Below are 15,143 nucleotides of genomic sequence, written 5' to 3' on the forward strand. Positions count from 1 at the left end.
AAGCGTTCAAGGAAAGACTGACTGTGGCATATGATGCCGTGGTCCACTTGACGGTCCTCGGTCATAGGTTAGACTCGATGATCTCAGAGGTCTTTTCCACTCCAATTGCTTCTGTAGATATCGACACTTCCCAATTGCTCACCGGCCTCGGGTAGCTTGCAGCACAGCAGCAGAACCTGCAAAGAGCCGTTTGCCCGATTGGAAGAAGAAGCGATGGGAACAGGAGCGCCCGCAGGGACGCCGGGCGGGGTCCGGCGGCAGCGGGCGGGGCCGGGGCGGAGCGCGCCGGGGCCAACATGGCGGCGGCGGCCGCCGAGGCGGCGGAGCTGCGGCTGTCGCGGCAGGAGCGGGAGCTGCGCTGGCTGGCGGCGGAGGTCGGCCGGCTGAAGGAGCCGCAGGAGCTGCACTGCCCCGGCAGCGCCAGCCCCGAGCTGCAGCGGCTGCGGGCCGAGAACGAGAAGCTGCGCTACCGCCTGCTGCACCTGCGCCGCAGCCTGGCGGCCGAGCTGGGCCGGGCGGCGCCGGCGCGGCCCCCGGCCGGCGGAGAGGTAGCGCCGGGGCGGGGCGGGACGGTGACCCCGGGCGGGCCGGGCCTCCGCGGGCGGGAAGGCGCGGGACAGGGACACTGACGGGGCCGAGCCGCCCGTGCCCAGCCCCCGGGAGCAGAAGCCTGTCGCGGTGTCTGCCCGCACTGGGAATTGGTCTCTGCCATAGCGCCAAGGCGGCGGATTCATAGAATCATAGAATGGTTTGGGTTGGGAAGGACCTTAAAGATCATCTCGTTCCAAGCCCCTTGCCATGGGCAGGGACATCTTCCACTAGGCCAGACTGATCAGAGCCCCATCCAGCTTGGCCTTGAACACTGCCAGGGATGGGACATCCACTGCATCACTGGGCAGACTGCTCACTGCTCCGGTTTGATCTCCAATGGCCTCGCTGGGGCGACTTTGCTGGTGATGTTTGTAGTAGTAAAATTTGGGAAATTGTGTTGAGAGGACTTTGCTTGGTGAGCAGCATTGCTGTGTCTGCAGAACATCAAAAGGATGCAGTTTAGAAGTGCCATGAGAAGTCTTTGTACTGAGGATATGCCTTGTTACCTGTAATTGCCTTTTTAGCCCAATATTATACTGGTTTGGTTTGTTTTGATGATTGCTGGAAAAAACACTTGAAGGTATAGTAGGGGTATACATAGTATTATCACTGTTTTCAGAAAGTCTCCAGTGCAAATCCAGCTGATGCAGTGAATCAAATTAAAGAGGAAAAGAAAAAGGAAAACGAAGCTGTGAACCAACACCAGAATGATGTAAGTGGTTCTTTAATACCACATAGTAATAGGAGTGGGTTTCAGCCAGGTTCAGAAAAGGCACTCAAATCTGGAATACTTTGCTGTATTTTGAAATCCCAGCTTTTGGGAAGAAAGCTCATTATAGCACAGAGGAAAAAACTCATATTATTCAAGAGCTTAATCTTGCATTAGTAGGGTTACTGATACATTATTAGATCTCTACATTTTATGTAACGAAAGGCTTTGGGCTATTGGAAAATAAAGCCCATGATTTTGTGGTGCCTAAGGAGAGTGATGGTTCATGAGCAGTTAAACAGCATTCATGATGGCTGAAGGAATGCTGGCAGCACTACTGTAGTACAATAGAGCTTAATAACTCACCTTAAACTAAAATACAGGAACCTTCATGTGAACTGTCTGGCTTGAATCTGATGCTTTGAATGTAGTGGCAGAAGCAAGGGCTTGTTGGAGTGATCCAAATTTCTCCAGGACATCTGCCAAATGCAAATTTCATTGGTCAGGAATAGAAGCTGCTTTCTAAGGTCCAACTCACAGACCCATTTAGGCCCAGATTGATGAAAGTGCATAGAAAATTGGAAAATCACTATAAAATAGTCAGTAAGTTGGATGGGACTATCCTGTATATTATTATTTATAAATGCTTTACTGAATTTTAGTGTAAATTCTAGTACAGTTAAATCTGGACATGTTGGAACCTCTGGGGATACACCAACACTGTGAATCCTTTTATTCTCTTTGTCTTACAAATATGTGTGTGTGATCAAATTTATGTGTTACAGCTCCAGGGTGTGCCAAGCTTCATAGAAGACAGACTGAAGCTTTATGAAGCACTGAAAAAAGAACATGATGCTTTGCTAGCTTACAGAGCAGCCAACCAGAGCAAATCTATCAAAATTACTCTGACAGATGGGGAGACAGTTGAAGGGGAATCTTGGAAAACCACGCCATATCAATTAGCTGTAGGAATTAGGTAACTTGCACATTCAAGGAGTTGTACTTTTGTAGTGATAAAACTGTTACTGTCATTGATCTCTTACCTTGTTATATAAAATAAATGTCACGGTCAGTGGGTGGTGGCTCCCTTAAACTGGTTGGCTTGGAAAGCATTGGCACTTCAGAAACAGCTGGTTACAGTTCTGTTGCTTGGGATTCTGTGCTGGGACCATAATGGATCCAATTAAATCTGTGACACTGCTAGGAATTAAGAGACATGGGAAGTTTTGTGAGTTAGCAGAATCAGTCGAACTTGTAAGGAGCAGCCTTTCCTCCAGATCCCCAGCACTGAAAAGTGTTGAGCAAAACCTCTCAAGACCTTAAGGTTCTATACTTTAAAAGTAGGCAAGTGTTTTAGAGGACCACAGAAGCAAAAGTTTGTGGTCTTCAGATGCTACAAGATGTGGATGTGGTCTCATGGGGTTTAGAAATCTAAAGTCTTTTACAAATCAGAACCTAAATATTCTTGTCTCCTGTCTCTTCTGTTTCTTTAGTCAAGTGTTGGCTTCAAATGCAGTCATAGCCAAAGTAAATGGTGAGCTCTGGGATCTGGACCGTCCGCTGGAAGGAGATTGTACTCTAGAGCTGCTCACCTTTGATAATGAAGAAGCCAAAGCTGTGAGTAAACACTCTCTGGTTTCTGCTTGATTAAAGAAACTAATGGCATAAAATTGATTGCAGCATTGAGCTTTTAAAATCTTATATAAAAAAAAAACACAAAACAGTTCAAGTAATGTATTTCCTATGATTCAACAAAGATTAGATACTAAGTGCCTATAATCTCAGACTGAGTAAAATCTTTGTGTTCTTTTCATCTTCTCTTTTACAAAAACAAGTTATTTCTCAAAGGAGTTCATCCAGGAAGCCTTGATTTTTACGTTGACTTGAAGCAGTCTGTGGTTTGCCTCAGTGCATTTGAAGATCAGACAGTAAAAGCAAAGTGAGGCAGTCTCCACCATTTTCTAAAAGCTGTAGGATATTGGACTTGAGTCATAAATAAAATCTACACCCCCTTGTACTGGTGCTGTTTATTAGATCCTTAAGTAGACATTTCTTAGTTAATTAAACTATACGTATACTTAGCAATGTGGCTGAGATTTTTCTTTAATGGTATTCAGTCTGAAGCTTATGTTATCTTTATACACTAGGGTTGGACTTCAGTTTTGTCAAAGACTTATTCATGTGATTAAGCTTATTGGAGACATTTCAGGACTCTGTCAAGGCTTTATCTTATAGCAGTAGCTCTGAAATAGTCTCAATAAGAAGTCAGAACATCAGACTGGTATTGATCTATTGATTCCCTCTTCTGACATTTCAGGTAATGTAGTTTACAGGCCCATTAATAAATGTACTGAATGTGAGCAATGGCAACTTAATTGGCTACATTGCTTTAGATGTGATTAGTGGTGCATAGACTTCGACTGAAATTAACTTATAAATGAACAAGGTACAGTAAGTAAGTTGAAGGAATTGTGCAGAGGTATAGTCATCCTCTTTCAGACTGAAGAATGGTGGGCCTTAAGTGCTACATCTGCCATTATCTTTTCATTTTGAAGTATTCTAAATGAGTAATATAAAGTTGTTTTACTTCTCTCAAAATTTGAACAAGATTGGTTCCAGTCTGTGTCTTAATCTGCAGATATCTCTAGTTTGTTTTTTCTTCTTTTTAGTTACACAATGCCATTGACCTCATGGTTTGCTCACCTGACTTCATTTACAGGTTTATTGGCATTCAAGTGCTCACATTCTTGGAGAGGCCATGGAAGAATATTTTGGGGGGTGCTTATGCTATGGACCACCAATTGAGAATGGATTTCATTATGACATGTATATTGAAGACAGGTAAAATTACAGTGTCTTAGAACTTTAATACTCCCTATTAAAGCTTAGTACTAGAATTGCTTTGTTTGTTTCTGCATGTTAAAAGTATAATTCTGTCTCTAATATGATTTGAAACATAGTCTTCTGTATATACAGTTCAGTTGATTGTGTGTATATATTTAAATTCAGAAGCAGTGTTCAGACACCTGCTCTGTAAGAGTTGAAGCTGTTCTGTGGAAAAAATGCAGAGCATTTGGGTTGAAGTTTCTGAAGTTCCTGTGAGGCAAAGGGAATGGTTTCCTTGAAGAGTCAAGTTTGCAAGTTTGGTTTCCAGGGGCCATAGTCGTTTGTAGAAAGGGCACAAATGCATGTAACTTGTCTAGGTGTTTACTACTATTCTAATCCCTGTGCACAGCTTTACAACTCTCTTTTTTATCTTTCTCTAGGCAGGGAGAATACAGAATCTGCATGAGCTGATAAACTGGCTCTTGTGGCTGGGTTGAGCCCCTTTTTTCCCCTTGGTTTGTTTTTTTTCTTAAATCATATGTATATTTTGAGCTGTAGGTCTTCCAGTCATTTAATCATGTCAAAGACTGTTCCAGACATTCAAAGGAATGATTTCAATGGGTTTGTTCAGAGTGGTACTATCTGTGTTTCTGGGTTTAGTGTCTGAAAATAGAGCTGATTGTAAGTAACTAAGAAAAAAAAATACTCTGACAAATCACAACACATTCCATGTTTTTCGAATTAGACTATTAGAAAAATGGGAGTATCAAAATAATTAATTTATATTTCTTTTGCCTGTGTCTTTTTATCTAGAAGTGTATCTAGTACTGAATTCCCACTACTAGAGAACCGTTGTAAAAATATCATAAAAGAGAAACAGGTTTTTGAAAGGCTGGAAGTCAAAAAGGAGATCCTGTTAGACATGTTTAAGGTAAATCTTTAGAGTAGCTGTGGATCTGGTACAATGATCTTTTAAAATGTAACTTTTATGGAATATTGCTTGTAACTGACTCATCAGAATAGTACCTGTTTAGTAAAAGAAAGAAAAACAATACCATCCTTTCCTCCCTCTCCATATGCCCTCCCAAGCGTTCAGGATGTTTTCAAGCACTTAAAAAACAATTCTGTACTCAAAAAAAAACACACCTCAAGCTCAATGAAATAACAAATACCTAAATGAAAAGCATACATTTCTTCTGGCTCACTTGTGAAGACAGGTCAGGCTGTCTTCACTAAAGGCTTTAGTTCTAGTCCTGTTTTATTCTGTGAATATCACCAGTCTCATTGTGCTGTGTGATTGCTTTTCACAAATGCTTTGGGGTGTTCAGGTGGTGATCACAATCCTCAACACACCCTCAGGGGAGTTAAGATGTTTCTGTCTCTTTCCTCTCTGCTTTTGCAATTCTTCTGAGAAATATATGTGGGGTTTTTTGTTGTTGTTGGTTTGTTTTTTTGTTTTGTTTGATGGCTTTGTTTTGTTTGTTTTGAGATTTTTCGGGTTTCTTTAGTTAGAAGTGTCTTTTACTGGTGCACTTAATATTAAAATGTAATTTTTAAAGAGAATTTTATTATCCATTTTATTGACGTTTCTGGCCTTTCATGCTTCCACACACAGTATAACAAGTTTAAGTGTCGTATCCTTAATGAGAAGGTGAAGACACCAACTACCACAGTATACAGGTAAAGAAATATACTGGAATGGTATTATTAAGTATTTTTATAGCTAATTGATTTAATTTGAGAGAATAATTTGGGTTTTTTTTATTCTAAGTTCTGAATTCTTGTGTGATTGGGGCTTAAGTTTGCAATTAATATTGCTGCTTAGGTAGAGTGTGATATGTTCTTTGTTTGCTGGGACAAATTATGTCTCAATTTATGGACAAATGTCAAATTCAGTTTTTATTTATTCCCTCTGGTTTCAGTAGCTTGATTAAAATAAGTTGCCATCTCTGACATTGGTCTGCTGCATAATGGATAAAGCTAACTCTAGCTCAGTGTGGGGTGAGAAACCTGCTCGTTCAGTTACTTGTTAGTTGGTTGGAAAATGGCAACATCATTTTCTGTTTGATGTGCATAGTTTAAAATTTCCTGGCCAACTTGAACAAGTTCACATATGGGACTATATGAATTGGCAAATGTATTATAATGCTTTTGAAAATGGATCAAGTGTGCTGAGCATTTACTGAGTGAATACTGCACTTCAGGTAGAAGGCACTGTTACATTTAAGGTACACTGAACTTGCTGCATGGTGCATATTTATATTTACTACCAAGTTTAAATGTGTCAAACATGAACTTGTGTGCCATTAGTGAATGTATTGAAAAATGTTGGGTTGCTTGGAAATTAACACTCTTTTTGTTTTGGCATATAGATGTGGTCCATTGATTGATCTCTGCAAGGGTCCACATGTGAGACACACTGGAAAAATTAAGGCCCTTAAAATAATTAAGGTTAGTTTAAATTAACTGTGCATCAAAACTGAAATAAATTGTCAGTTGATTTGTTTATATATTTATTTTTCCTGAGATGACTGCACTAGGATTGGTCCTTTGTAGTGTTTTCTTTGCTTACTGTACAATAGTTCTTCATTTCTTTCCCAGTTCCCACTGTACAGGTAGAGCTGCTGACTTTGATCATTGATCTGTGTCTGACATGTACCGATTCTTGGCTAAGACAGTAGTACCTCAGTGAACGTTACCAGCATGTTTATCAGAGTATTAGTGTAGTAACATGCACATGTAGACTCATGAAGAGCACTGCAAAACTACTCTAGCTAGTGGTGACCACATGAGCTGTGGAGCCAATTCTGCCGTGCACAGGAGAGCAGTGCCTAAGCTCCTGTGGCAGGACTGTGCCACTATCTCCCACCAGCGCTGCACTTCACAGGACAAGTGTCCTGGTTAGTCTGTACCAGCTGTCACATCTGAGTGCAGAGGGGTGTACATGCTCTGTTCTGCAGTAAGTTAACATTAAGATACTCACTGGGTCAGAAAATAGTATTTTGACCTTGTCAGATGGTATCTTTCAGGTACAGGAGATAAAGTGGACCTTGGCAGATCTGCAAATGCTGCTGTTAAAAAATGGCATTGCTTCCAGGGAAGCCAGTGTTTGCAGAGGCCTCTGAATGTATGGTGTAGTTTAAGTTACTCACAGTTCCTAATTTTGGTAACCTTTTTGGAGCATTCATCATTGTGGCTTTTGCTGGCTTCCTAACAAGTGTATGGAACTCCTGAATTCCAGGGATTAAGTGGGTAGAGGGTTAAAACTACTTGGATTTAACCGTGAGAGTTCGATTTGTTTTGCCTTTCTTGTTTCCCTACTGCATTATGTTTTCAATGTAAACAAGTGCTGCCTTTTAAAAGCCATAAAATGAAATAACAAAATACGCCATGATGTGAGTTAAAACATGGTACCTAAGAATAAAATACAATTTGACCTGTCACTTCTGTTTGTCTTCTGTATTAGTGTGCTGACTAAAAGGCACTACAAGTCTCTTTGTATTACAAACGTGCTGAAGGACTGCATATAATTCTTTTCCCAAGAAAAAATATAATAATGTTCGAATGGGTTAGTGTTTATCCCTCTTTCCCTGATGTTATGTAATATTATCTTAAAGTATGGGTTTTGTGTATCAGAGTTCCTCTACATATTGGGAAGGAAAATCTGACATGGAAACTCTGCAGAGAATATATGGAATATCCTTTCCTGATAACAAAATGATGAAGGAATGGGAAAAAGTCCAGGAAGAAGCCAAAAACCGGGATCATAGGAAAATTGGAAAGGTACACTATTCCCCTGTCTACTTCTTTTATACTTCTATTATAGAATTCATTCTCTTGCCTTGTATTTCTTTTTTTTTTGTTGTTGTTGTTTTCTGACAGTTTTAAGGGGAGCCAGTTCTGTGTGCTTCTTGATGTTGCTTGCATTTTAAAATTTTAATTCTACAAACTCATCTTGTCCCTTGCATATGAATGTTAAACTCATGTTGGGAAGAAGTTAATGGCTTTAGTCCCTTAGTTTAGGGATATAAATCTTGGACCTGTTAATGTACAGTCTTTGCAGATCCTTCCTAAACCACTCTGTTTTTCACAGAAGATAATTTATTTGGAAATTGTGTAAATAACATGGTTTGGTCATTCTTTATAATAGGTGTAAATTTGGGGAAATGTGTGTTTACGTAGTCAAAGAATCCAATGGAATTCAGTGTTCTTACAAATTTCTAAGAGTAAGAACTGCAGATCCATTAACTGGTCTTGCTGAGAACTTGTAGACCTTAAATCATCTTGTTGCTCTAATATTCCATCTTTGCAAACAGTGTCTTGATGTGTGTGAAGTGGTTACATTCTGCAATTCTCTCTGAATTGTTATTAGAGCATTCTGGTTTTGATTTACTAGGAGCAAGAACTCTTCTTCTTTCATGATTTGAGTCCCGGAAGCTGCTTTTTCCTCCCTAGAGGTGCCTTTCTTTATAACACGCTCGTGGATTTCATACGAGTGAGTATAGACTGATGTTACTGGTATAAGTCCTAATAACTTGAATGTCATTTGTTGATCTTAAATTACAGGCCATTCATAGTGCTGAGCACACAGAAAGAGAAGTGTCTATGTATGTAAACATTTACAAGATTATTACAAGGATTATACAAATTTTATCTTTTTGAAAATAAGACAGAGTGAAGCTGTGTTTTTCCAATTGTGCAAAATCTACATGTTGCAGTAGTCCTATTGTGTAAATTGCCATCATAATACCACAGTTAAAAAGAATCAAGATTTTGCTTGTCAAAAGCTCTCTCACCTTTTAAATGTTGCATTTGTTCCATAGGGGGAATATCGCAGGCGTAATTTTACTGAAGTTGTATCTCCGAACGTCTTCAACAGTAAACTCTGGGAAGCTTCAGGACATTGGCAGCACTACAGTGAAAATATGTTCTCTTTTGAGATTGAGAAGGAAACCTTTGCCCTTAAACCCATGAATTGTCCAGGACATTGGTTTGTACTCTCAACTGGAAAATGTCTTATTTTACATCATTTATCCTTTTTGGGGCTGAGGAGAAATAAAAGCAGTATTAATACATGCTGTATGTTTATGATAGACTGCTAAGCCAGTGTGTCCAGAGAGCTTCTCTGACAGTGTCCCAAAGCAGACCTTTGCAGTAAGTCTGCACTGAGCTGGGTTTATGCATGCTAATACTAGTCTGTACCACTGGTAAATACCAATTCTGTTGGACAGAGGTGGGCATCAGATGTGGTTGTCCAAGAAGGGTACGATTAACCTGATTTACTCTTGCAGTGTTTTTTTCCTCGGTGATCTTTAGCAGTACATTGAGTGGTGTGTTTCTTCTGTTTGCCTGTCTGTCAGGATGCAGACAACCTGAATGAGTAAATACTTAAAAATGTGATTACTGTCTGTACTGAGCTTTGTTTATTTCTGTGTTGTCTTAAATCTCCTGTAAGAAGGATAAAGGAAGGTTCTTCCATGTTTCTTTTAGCTTGATGTTTGCCCATCGTCCCCGATCCTGGAGGGAATTGCCTCTTAGACTTGCAGATTTTGGAGTTCTTCACCGAAATGAACTCTCGGGCACTTTGAGCGGCTTGACTCGTGTAAGGCGCTTCCAACAAGATGATGCTCACATCTTTTGTACAATGGAACAGGTAAAAAAAAAAAAAAAAAAAAAAAAAAAAAACCTTCCACATCCATACCAGTCAACCAAAAAACCCCTTCCCTCTCCCAGTGCAAACTAACAGTAAACAAGAAAAAGATCCCTGAAGTATTTCAACTCTTAATTCTTCCATTGTATAGCATAAAGCTGCTTTTGATAGTTTTTTTTTCCTAGGTGCTTCATTTTATTTAGAAAGATGCATTGGGCAATTAAGCCCCAGAAAGTAAGATTTGTTGCATTTTCCATCTCCCTCTGCAAAAAAGAAGCATTTGATCCCATTGTTTTCCATAGTAATGCTGAATAAAAACTTTATTTTGTCAGTAATGCCATAGATTTTAGTGGAACTACATGTAAAAATTGATGTACTTTAATTCAGGATACAATTTGGCTCCAGAACCTCATGCTTAACAAAAATACCACTTTTCTTGCCATGCTTTGAAGCCACAACACCTCAGATCTTTCTTTGCCCATTAAATGGATTTGGGTTCCTTGGATGTAATTTTTGAGTGATTTTTAATTCTTTCTTATTTAATGCGCTCTTATGTTCTTGTTATGAGGAATTCAGTCGATTCAATTACATTTTTATGTAAGTAAATTTTAATATGTTAAATATTTTAATATGTTTTATGTTTAAGATTGAAGAAGAAATTAAGGACTGTCTTGATTTCTTGAAGTCAGTGTATGCTGTCTTTGGCTTTACCTTTCAACTACATCTTTCTACAAGACCAGAAAATTATCTTGGTGATTTAGAGATCTGGGATCATGCAGAAAAGGTAATTAATTTAAAAGCAAACAAACAAACCCATATTTGTACTTGCAGAGATAGATATTTAACTGAGTTCTTCCATGGTGTACGGTGAAATTGCTTTAATCAGATGCTAAATACTGCCCTTGGTGGAAATTCTTGTAGGAAAACATCACATTAAATCTGAAGTTCCTATAGAAAACGAGAACTTTCAGATTCTTACTTAGCCCCTTACCTTGAACTAGTTAAATTTCTATTTTTTTCTGATTAATCACAATATTTATAGAAGGAACTACTATTAACAGATTATTTATCATAAACGAGCAAATGCTTGAACAATAGGGGTTGTGCTGCCTTTTTACTCCTTTTCAATTTCAAAGACAATTGCTTTGACTTCATGTAATGAGAAGCCCTTCTATACCTTTTTTAATTACTCTCTCATTATTATGATTAGCAACTTCAAAACAGCCTGAATAACTTTGGAGAGCAATGGAATTTGAATCCAGGAGATGGAGCATTTTATGGTCCTAAGGTTAGTGACTCAGCATTTCAGTATAACTCTGAGATGGACAGAAATGCAGATGTACTGCAGGCAAACTATATTTAGTAACTATGCAATTTTGCTTCACAGATTGATATCAAAATCAAAGATGCAATTGGTAGGTACCATCAATGTGCTACCATCCAACTTGACTTCCAGCTACCCATTCGGTTTAATCTTTCTTATGTTGGGTGAGTGGTTAAGCTAAATATCTTCCTCTTTAAAATGAACTTGAACAATAGCTTTCATTATCTGTAATTCCTATTATGTACTAATGCTATATTGCTCGTGTAACAAATGATTAGCTTGTAAATCAGTCAGCTGGTAGGCAGAGCAAACACCCCCAGTGGGTAGAGAAATGAGTCATGAACTTGAAGATATTTTCTCAATGTAATGATAGCTCACTTTAATTGTAAATGCAGGGAAATCTCATTATCTGCCAGTTGGAAGACACTGTCTTGTCTGCCAGTTTGGAAGACAATTCATCATAAGTTATGCTAAAAACCCCTCAGCTGAGTCAGTTTTCTTTTTCAGCCTAGTCATTGTTTCTCCTTGGAAAGACACAAATTCAAATATGCCCTAAGGAGCAAGCATGTTTGTACTAAGTGGTTCTTTATTTTTATCAGATTAAATTAGTTAACTTTGATCATAAACGAAGTTCAAACAGCTTTTAGTGAAAATGTGGCTGGTGTCCAGCTAGGCCCACTGAGCAAATTAATTTTAGTGCTACATTGACTTGAATACTCATTTTCTGGGTTGTATTTCTTGCTGTGTTTGATTTTGCATATTGTAAAGATAGGGAAGATAGAATAAGAATCTGTAATTTTTTGGTCCTGCATAGTAGATGTCATAGCTTTTATGATAAGTGGCAATATTATTATGAACTGGCTTTTTTTTAAAAAAGCCAGTTTTTTTTAAATTTCAGGATTGTAATTTAAGTGAAGTTATGAAAAGTAAGGGCAGGTAAGTTCCTGTGCAACAAAATAAAAGCAAGTCCTAATGGAAAGAGTGCAAGGAAGAACATAAAATATTAAAATGCACAAAAATGGTGCTCAGTCAGTCAAGTGTCTTCTCAAATTTAAGAGTGTGTCTCTGCCACTAGCTACAGGCGTGATTATTTTAAACTACAATTTCTTTAAAAGCCCAGCTGACTTGAAGTACATTTTTAATAAAACCAGTAGACTTCTGATAAGTATAACTAACATAAATTTTGTCTTTCTGTTAAAAGTAGAATAAAAAATACTAGTAGGATTACATGTGTGTGAGCTAAGATAACTTTATTTTTAAACAAAAACTTTTGTTTTTTTCAGTAAGGATGGCGATGACAAGAAAAGGCCAGTGATTATTCACAGAGCTATTTTGGGATCTGTGGAGAGAATGATAGCTATTCTAGCAGAAAATTATGGAGGAAAATGGTATGTGGCACAAATGGAATTCTAAAAATATTTTAGCAATGTAGAAACTGCATATCCTTCCTATTATCCCACATATTATAATGTAAAAATAATATCCCTAAAATTTTCTCAAAATCAGTAAGATTGCAAGAAAAGTCCAGTTTTCTGGTCTGAGTTGTATGATATCCATACAATTTCATGAGACTGCAGAAAAAAAAATAATGTAGAAAAAGGAATTTCATTTCAATTGTAATTGAATGTGTAAGTCCTGCATTATTTTTGTTACTCTTTTCTTTAAAATTGTGGTTTTGTACCAGCAGGATGTCAGGTGTATGTAAGCAATTATTTGTGTATACACAGACATTAGTTAATTGTAATATGTGAAATATTTTTGTACTTCTAAGATTGATCATTTTATCTTGGGTAAGATCTGGAAATATTTCTTCATGAATGTATTTAAATTACTAAGGAAGAGTTCATTCTTATTTTCAGTTACCTGACTGTCCACCTTCACTGCAGAGTTATAGATTAAGTGAAAATTATGCAGAAGAAATTCTGTTTAAAGTTGTGAAGTCATCTGGGAAGAAAACAGAAGGTCCAACTTCCCCATATGTCAGTTTACTGGAATGAATCTATTTGCTATTTTATGTGAGCTTGAAAAGAGGGAGATAATACACTATCCAACATCCTTAGCTAATGTAAATAATTCTATACAGAAATTAATCTTGTGGAACATGACTATGGCTGTGAGTGGGAATATAAAATGCACCTTTGTTTCCTGTTTGTCCTGTGCTGGCCAGGCCATTCTGGCTGTCTCCACGGCAGGTCATGGTTGTGCCTGTGGGCCCCACGTCGGAACAATACGCCCAGCAGGTGAGAGGACAGCTTGTCTCCTTATGGCAGCAGGCAGATTTCATAGATCCTTAGTACTCATCCTAGAGCAAGGAATTAATGCTTAATAACTCTGGAGACATGTTTGGGGGGAGAGGTAAATTTTTCAATATAAAAGTTTCAGTCCAAAATTTGTATATATCTGAGTAAGTGATACAAAACTTCAAGTGTTTTGGGTTCTTTAATTATGTACATACTTCTATAATTATGAAAGGACAAAGCATCCTGGATGACAAACCTTATATAACTAATGCTTCATTACAGTACTCTCAGCTCTTAAGTAGGCAGAGCCAGTTTCTTCTATCTCCCACCATGTGTATTCTTGACTACATCACTTTTGAACCACAGCTGGTTTAACTCCTGTGCCATGCTTTCCTTTTAATGCAAGAATAAGTGTGTTTGTTCCTTCTCTTCTTTCTCCTTTCTCAGACTGAGAACATGTTTTTGACATGCAGTAGCAGAGCAGCACATGTTTGATATAGATGGTATCTTGTATTGTCTCCCAGCTGGGGTGCTGCTGCGTGTGCAGGTTTCTTCAGATAACTTCATTGAAATCCTTATACTCATCCACAAGAATGAAATTATGCATATGCATGAATTAATTATTGGGAGAGATCAATAACTGCAGCATTTAGAAATGTATGTTGTAAACTATGTAGAAATATTAAAAGGATTTTGGTTTCTTTGGGTTTTTTTAGGTTTGTGACCAATTTTTTGAAGCAGGATTTATGTCAGATGTGGATCTAGATCAAAGTTGCACATTAAACAAGAAAATTAGAAATGCACAGCTGGCTCAGTATAACTTCATTTTAGGTAATTGTAGCATCTTACATTTCTGAATAGCATTTAAGTTCTAATGTTGGACAAAGTTTGTTCTAGGTTCATTTTCTAATGTAGATTGTGTATTATTTTGTGCTCTGTCTTGCAGTGGTTGGAGAAAAGGAGAAAGCAAATAATGCTGTCAATGTGCGAACAAGAGACAACAAAGTTCACGGAGAGATTTCAGTATCTTCTACTATTGAAAAACTCAAGAAATTTAAGACTTCACAAATTGCAAATGCAGAAGAAGAATTCTGATGTTGCTGCTAAGGAAAAATTATTAGCTGCCTGTGTGAAATGTTTCTTTCTTCCTGCACAGCAATGATGCTCATCTGAGAGAATTTTCAGTTAATAGATACACAAAATAAGCAAATGGAGCACTGTTGGTGCTTCAGGAAAAGCATGAGAGGACAGATGCATCTGCCAACTCCTTTAACAATCGCATGGGTTTCCAATCTGCCTGAATTGCAGAATGCTTATTTAGAAAGTCCTACACCTCTGATGTGGTGGGTTTGCTGTGGAAATAAGTCAGGGCTGTACCATGGTGGGGATCAGGAGGCTGGAAAGTGCAGGGGATGCTGCTGGGAGTGCTGAGCTCCCTCAGTCACGGAGCAGGTACCTGACTGTGACCTGGCAGCCGGAGCATGGCAGTGCATAGGTGCCTCAAGAGCAGTCTGGATTAGGTTTTTTTCTAGCTCCAGATGATAACAAAAATTTGGGGGGCTGGGGGAGGGCATGTGAATATTTTGGTTGTTTCATAATGTGTGTTCACAGAATATGAATGGAGTCTTTGTTGGAAGCCTCAGTGTAACAAGGCACTCATGGAGTTGGTGTGATGACTGGTTGCTGTGATGCTGGCAGGAATGCAGTTGAATTACTATAACTGTGTGTGTTTTTTTCCCTCTGTTTGCTGTTGTTTTGACTTTTTACTAAAACTAACAAAAAAAAACTTTGAAAAACCTTTCT

At 38.4% G+C, this 15,143-nt stretch overlaps 1 protein-coding gene across 1 annotated transcript; it reads left to right on the forward strand.

The window, feature by feature from the left end:
- The first annotated feature begins 296 nt into the window (after window positions 1-296).
- Window positions 297-15,140, forward strand: LOC128794648 (threonine--tRNA ligase 1, cytoplasmic-like). Its single transcript, XM_053954748.1, has 19 exons — window positions 297-548; window positions 1,211-1,303; window positions 2,086-2,276; window positions 2,794-2,917; window positions 4,020-4,141; window positions 4,940-5,057; window positions 5,742-5,806; window positions 6,499-6,577; window positions 7,763-7,909; window positions 8,523-8,621; window positions 8,950-9,116; window positions 9,617-9,779; window positions 10,423-10,560; window positions 10,987-11,064; window positions 11,164-11,264; window positions 12,384-12,488; window positions 13,268-13,340; window positions 14,057-14,171; window positions 14,287-15,140. The coding sequence occupies exons 1-19, from the start codon at window positions 297-299 to the stop codon at window positions 14,433-14,435; spliced, it is 2,379 nt and encodes a 792-aa protein (XP_053810723.1). The 3' UTR covers window positions 14,436-15,140.
- Window positions 15,141-15,143: the final 3 nt, after the last annotated feature.

This window comes from Vidua chalybeata, chromosome 13, assembly GCF_026979565.1.
Source record: "Vidua chalybeata isolate OUT-0048 chromosome 13, bVidCha1 merged haplotype, whole genome shotgun sequence".
NCBI classification, from domain to species: Eukaryota; Metazoa; Chordata; class Aves; order Passeriformes; family Viduidae; genus Vidua; species Vidua chalybeata.

Excerpts from the sequence above, each read along its gene's own strand:
- LOC128794648 (XM_053954748.1), top strand. The coding sequence starts at position 297 with ATGGCGGCGGCGGCCGCCGAGGCGGCGGAGCTGCGGCTGTCGCGGCAG. Across the intron at positions 2,918-4,019 it reads ATAATGAAGAAGCCAAAGCT|GTTTATTGGCATTCAAGTGC; the intron begins GTGAGTAAACAC and ends CTTCATTTACAG. Across the intron at positions 7,910-8,522 it reads ATCATAGGAAAATTGGAAAG|GAGCAAGAACTCTTCTTCTT; the intron begins GTACACTATTCC and ends TTGATTTACTAG.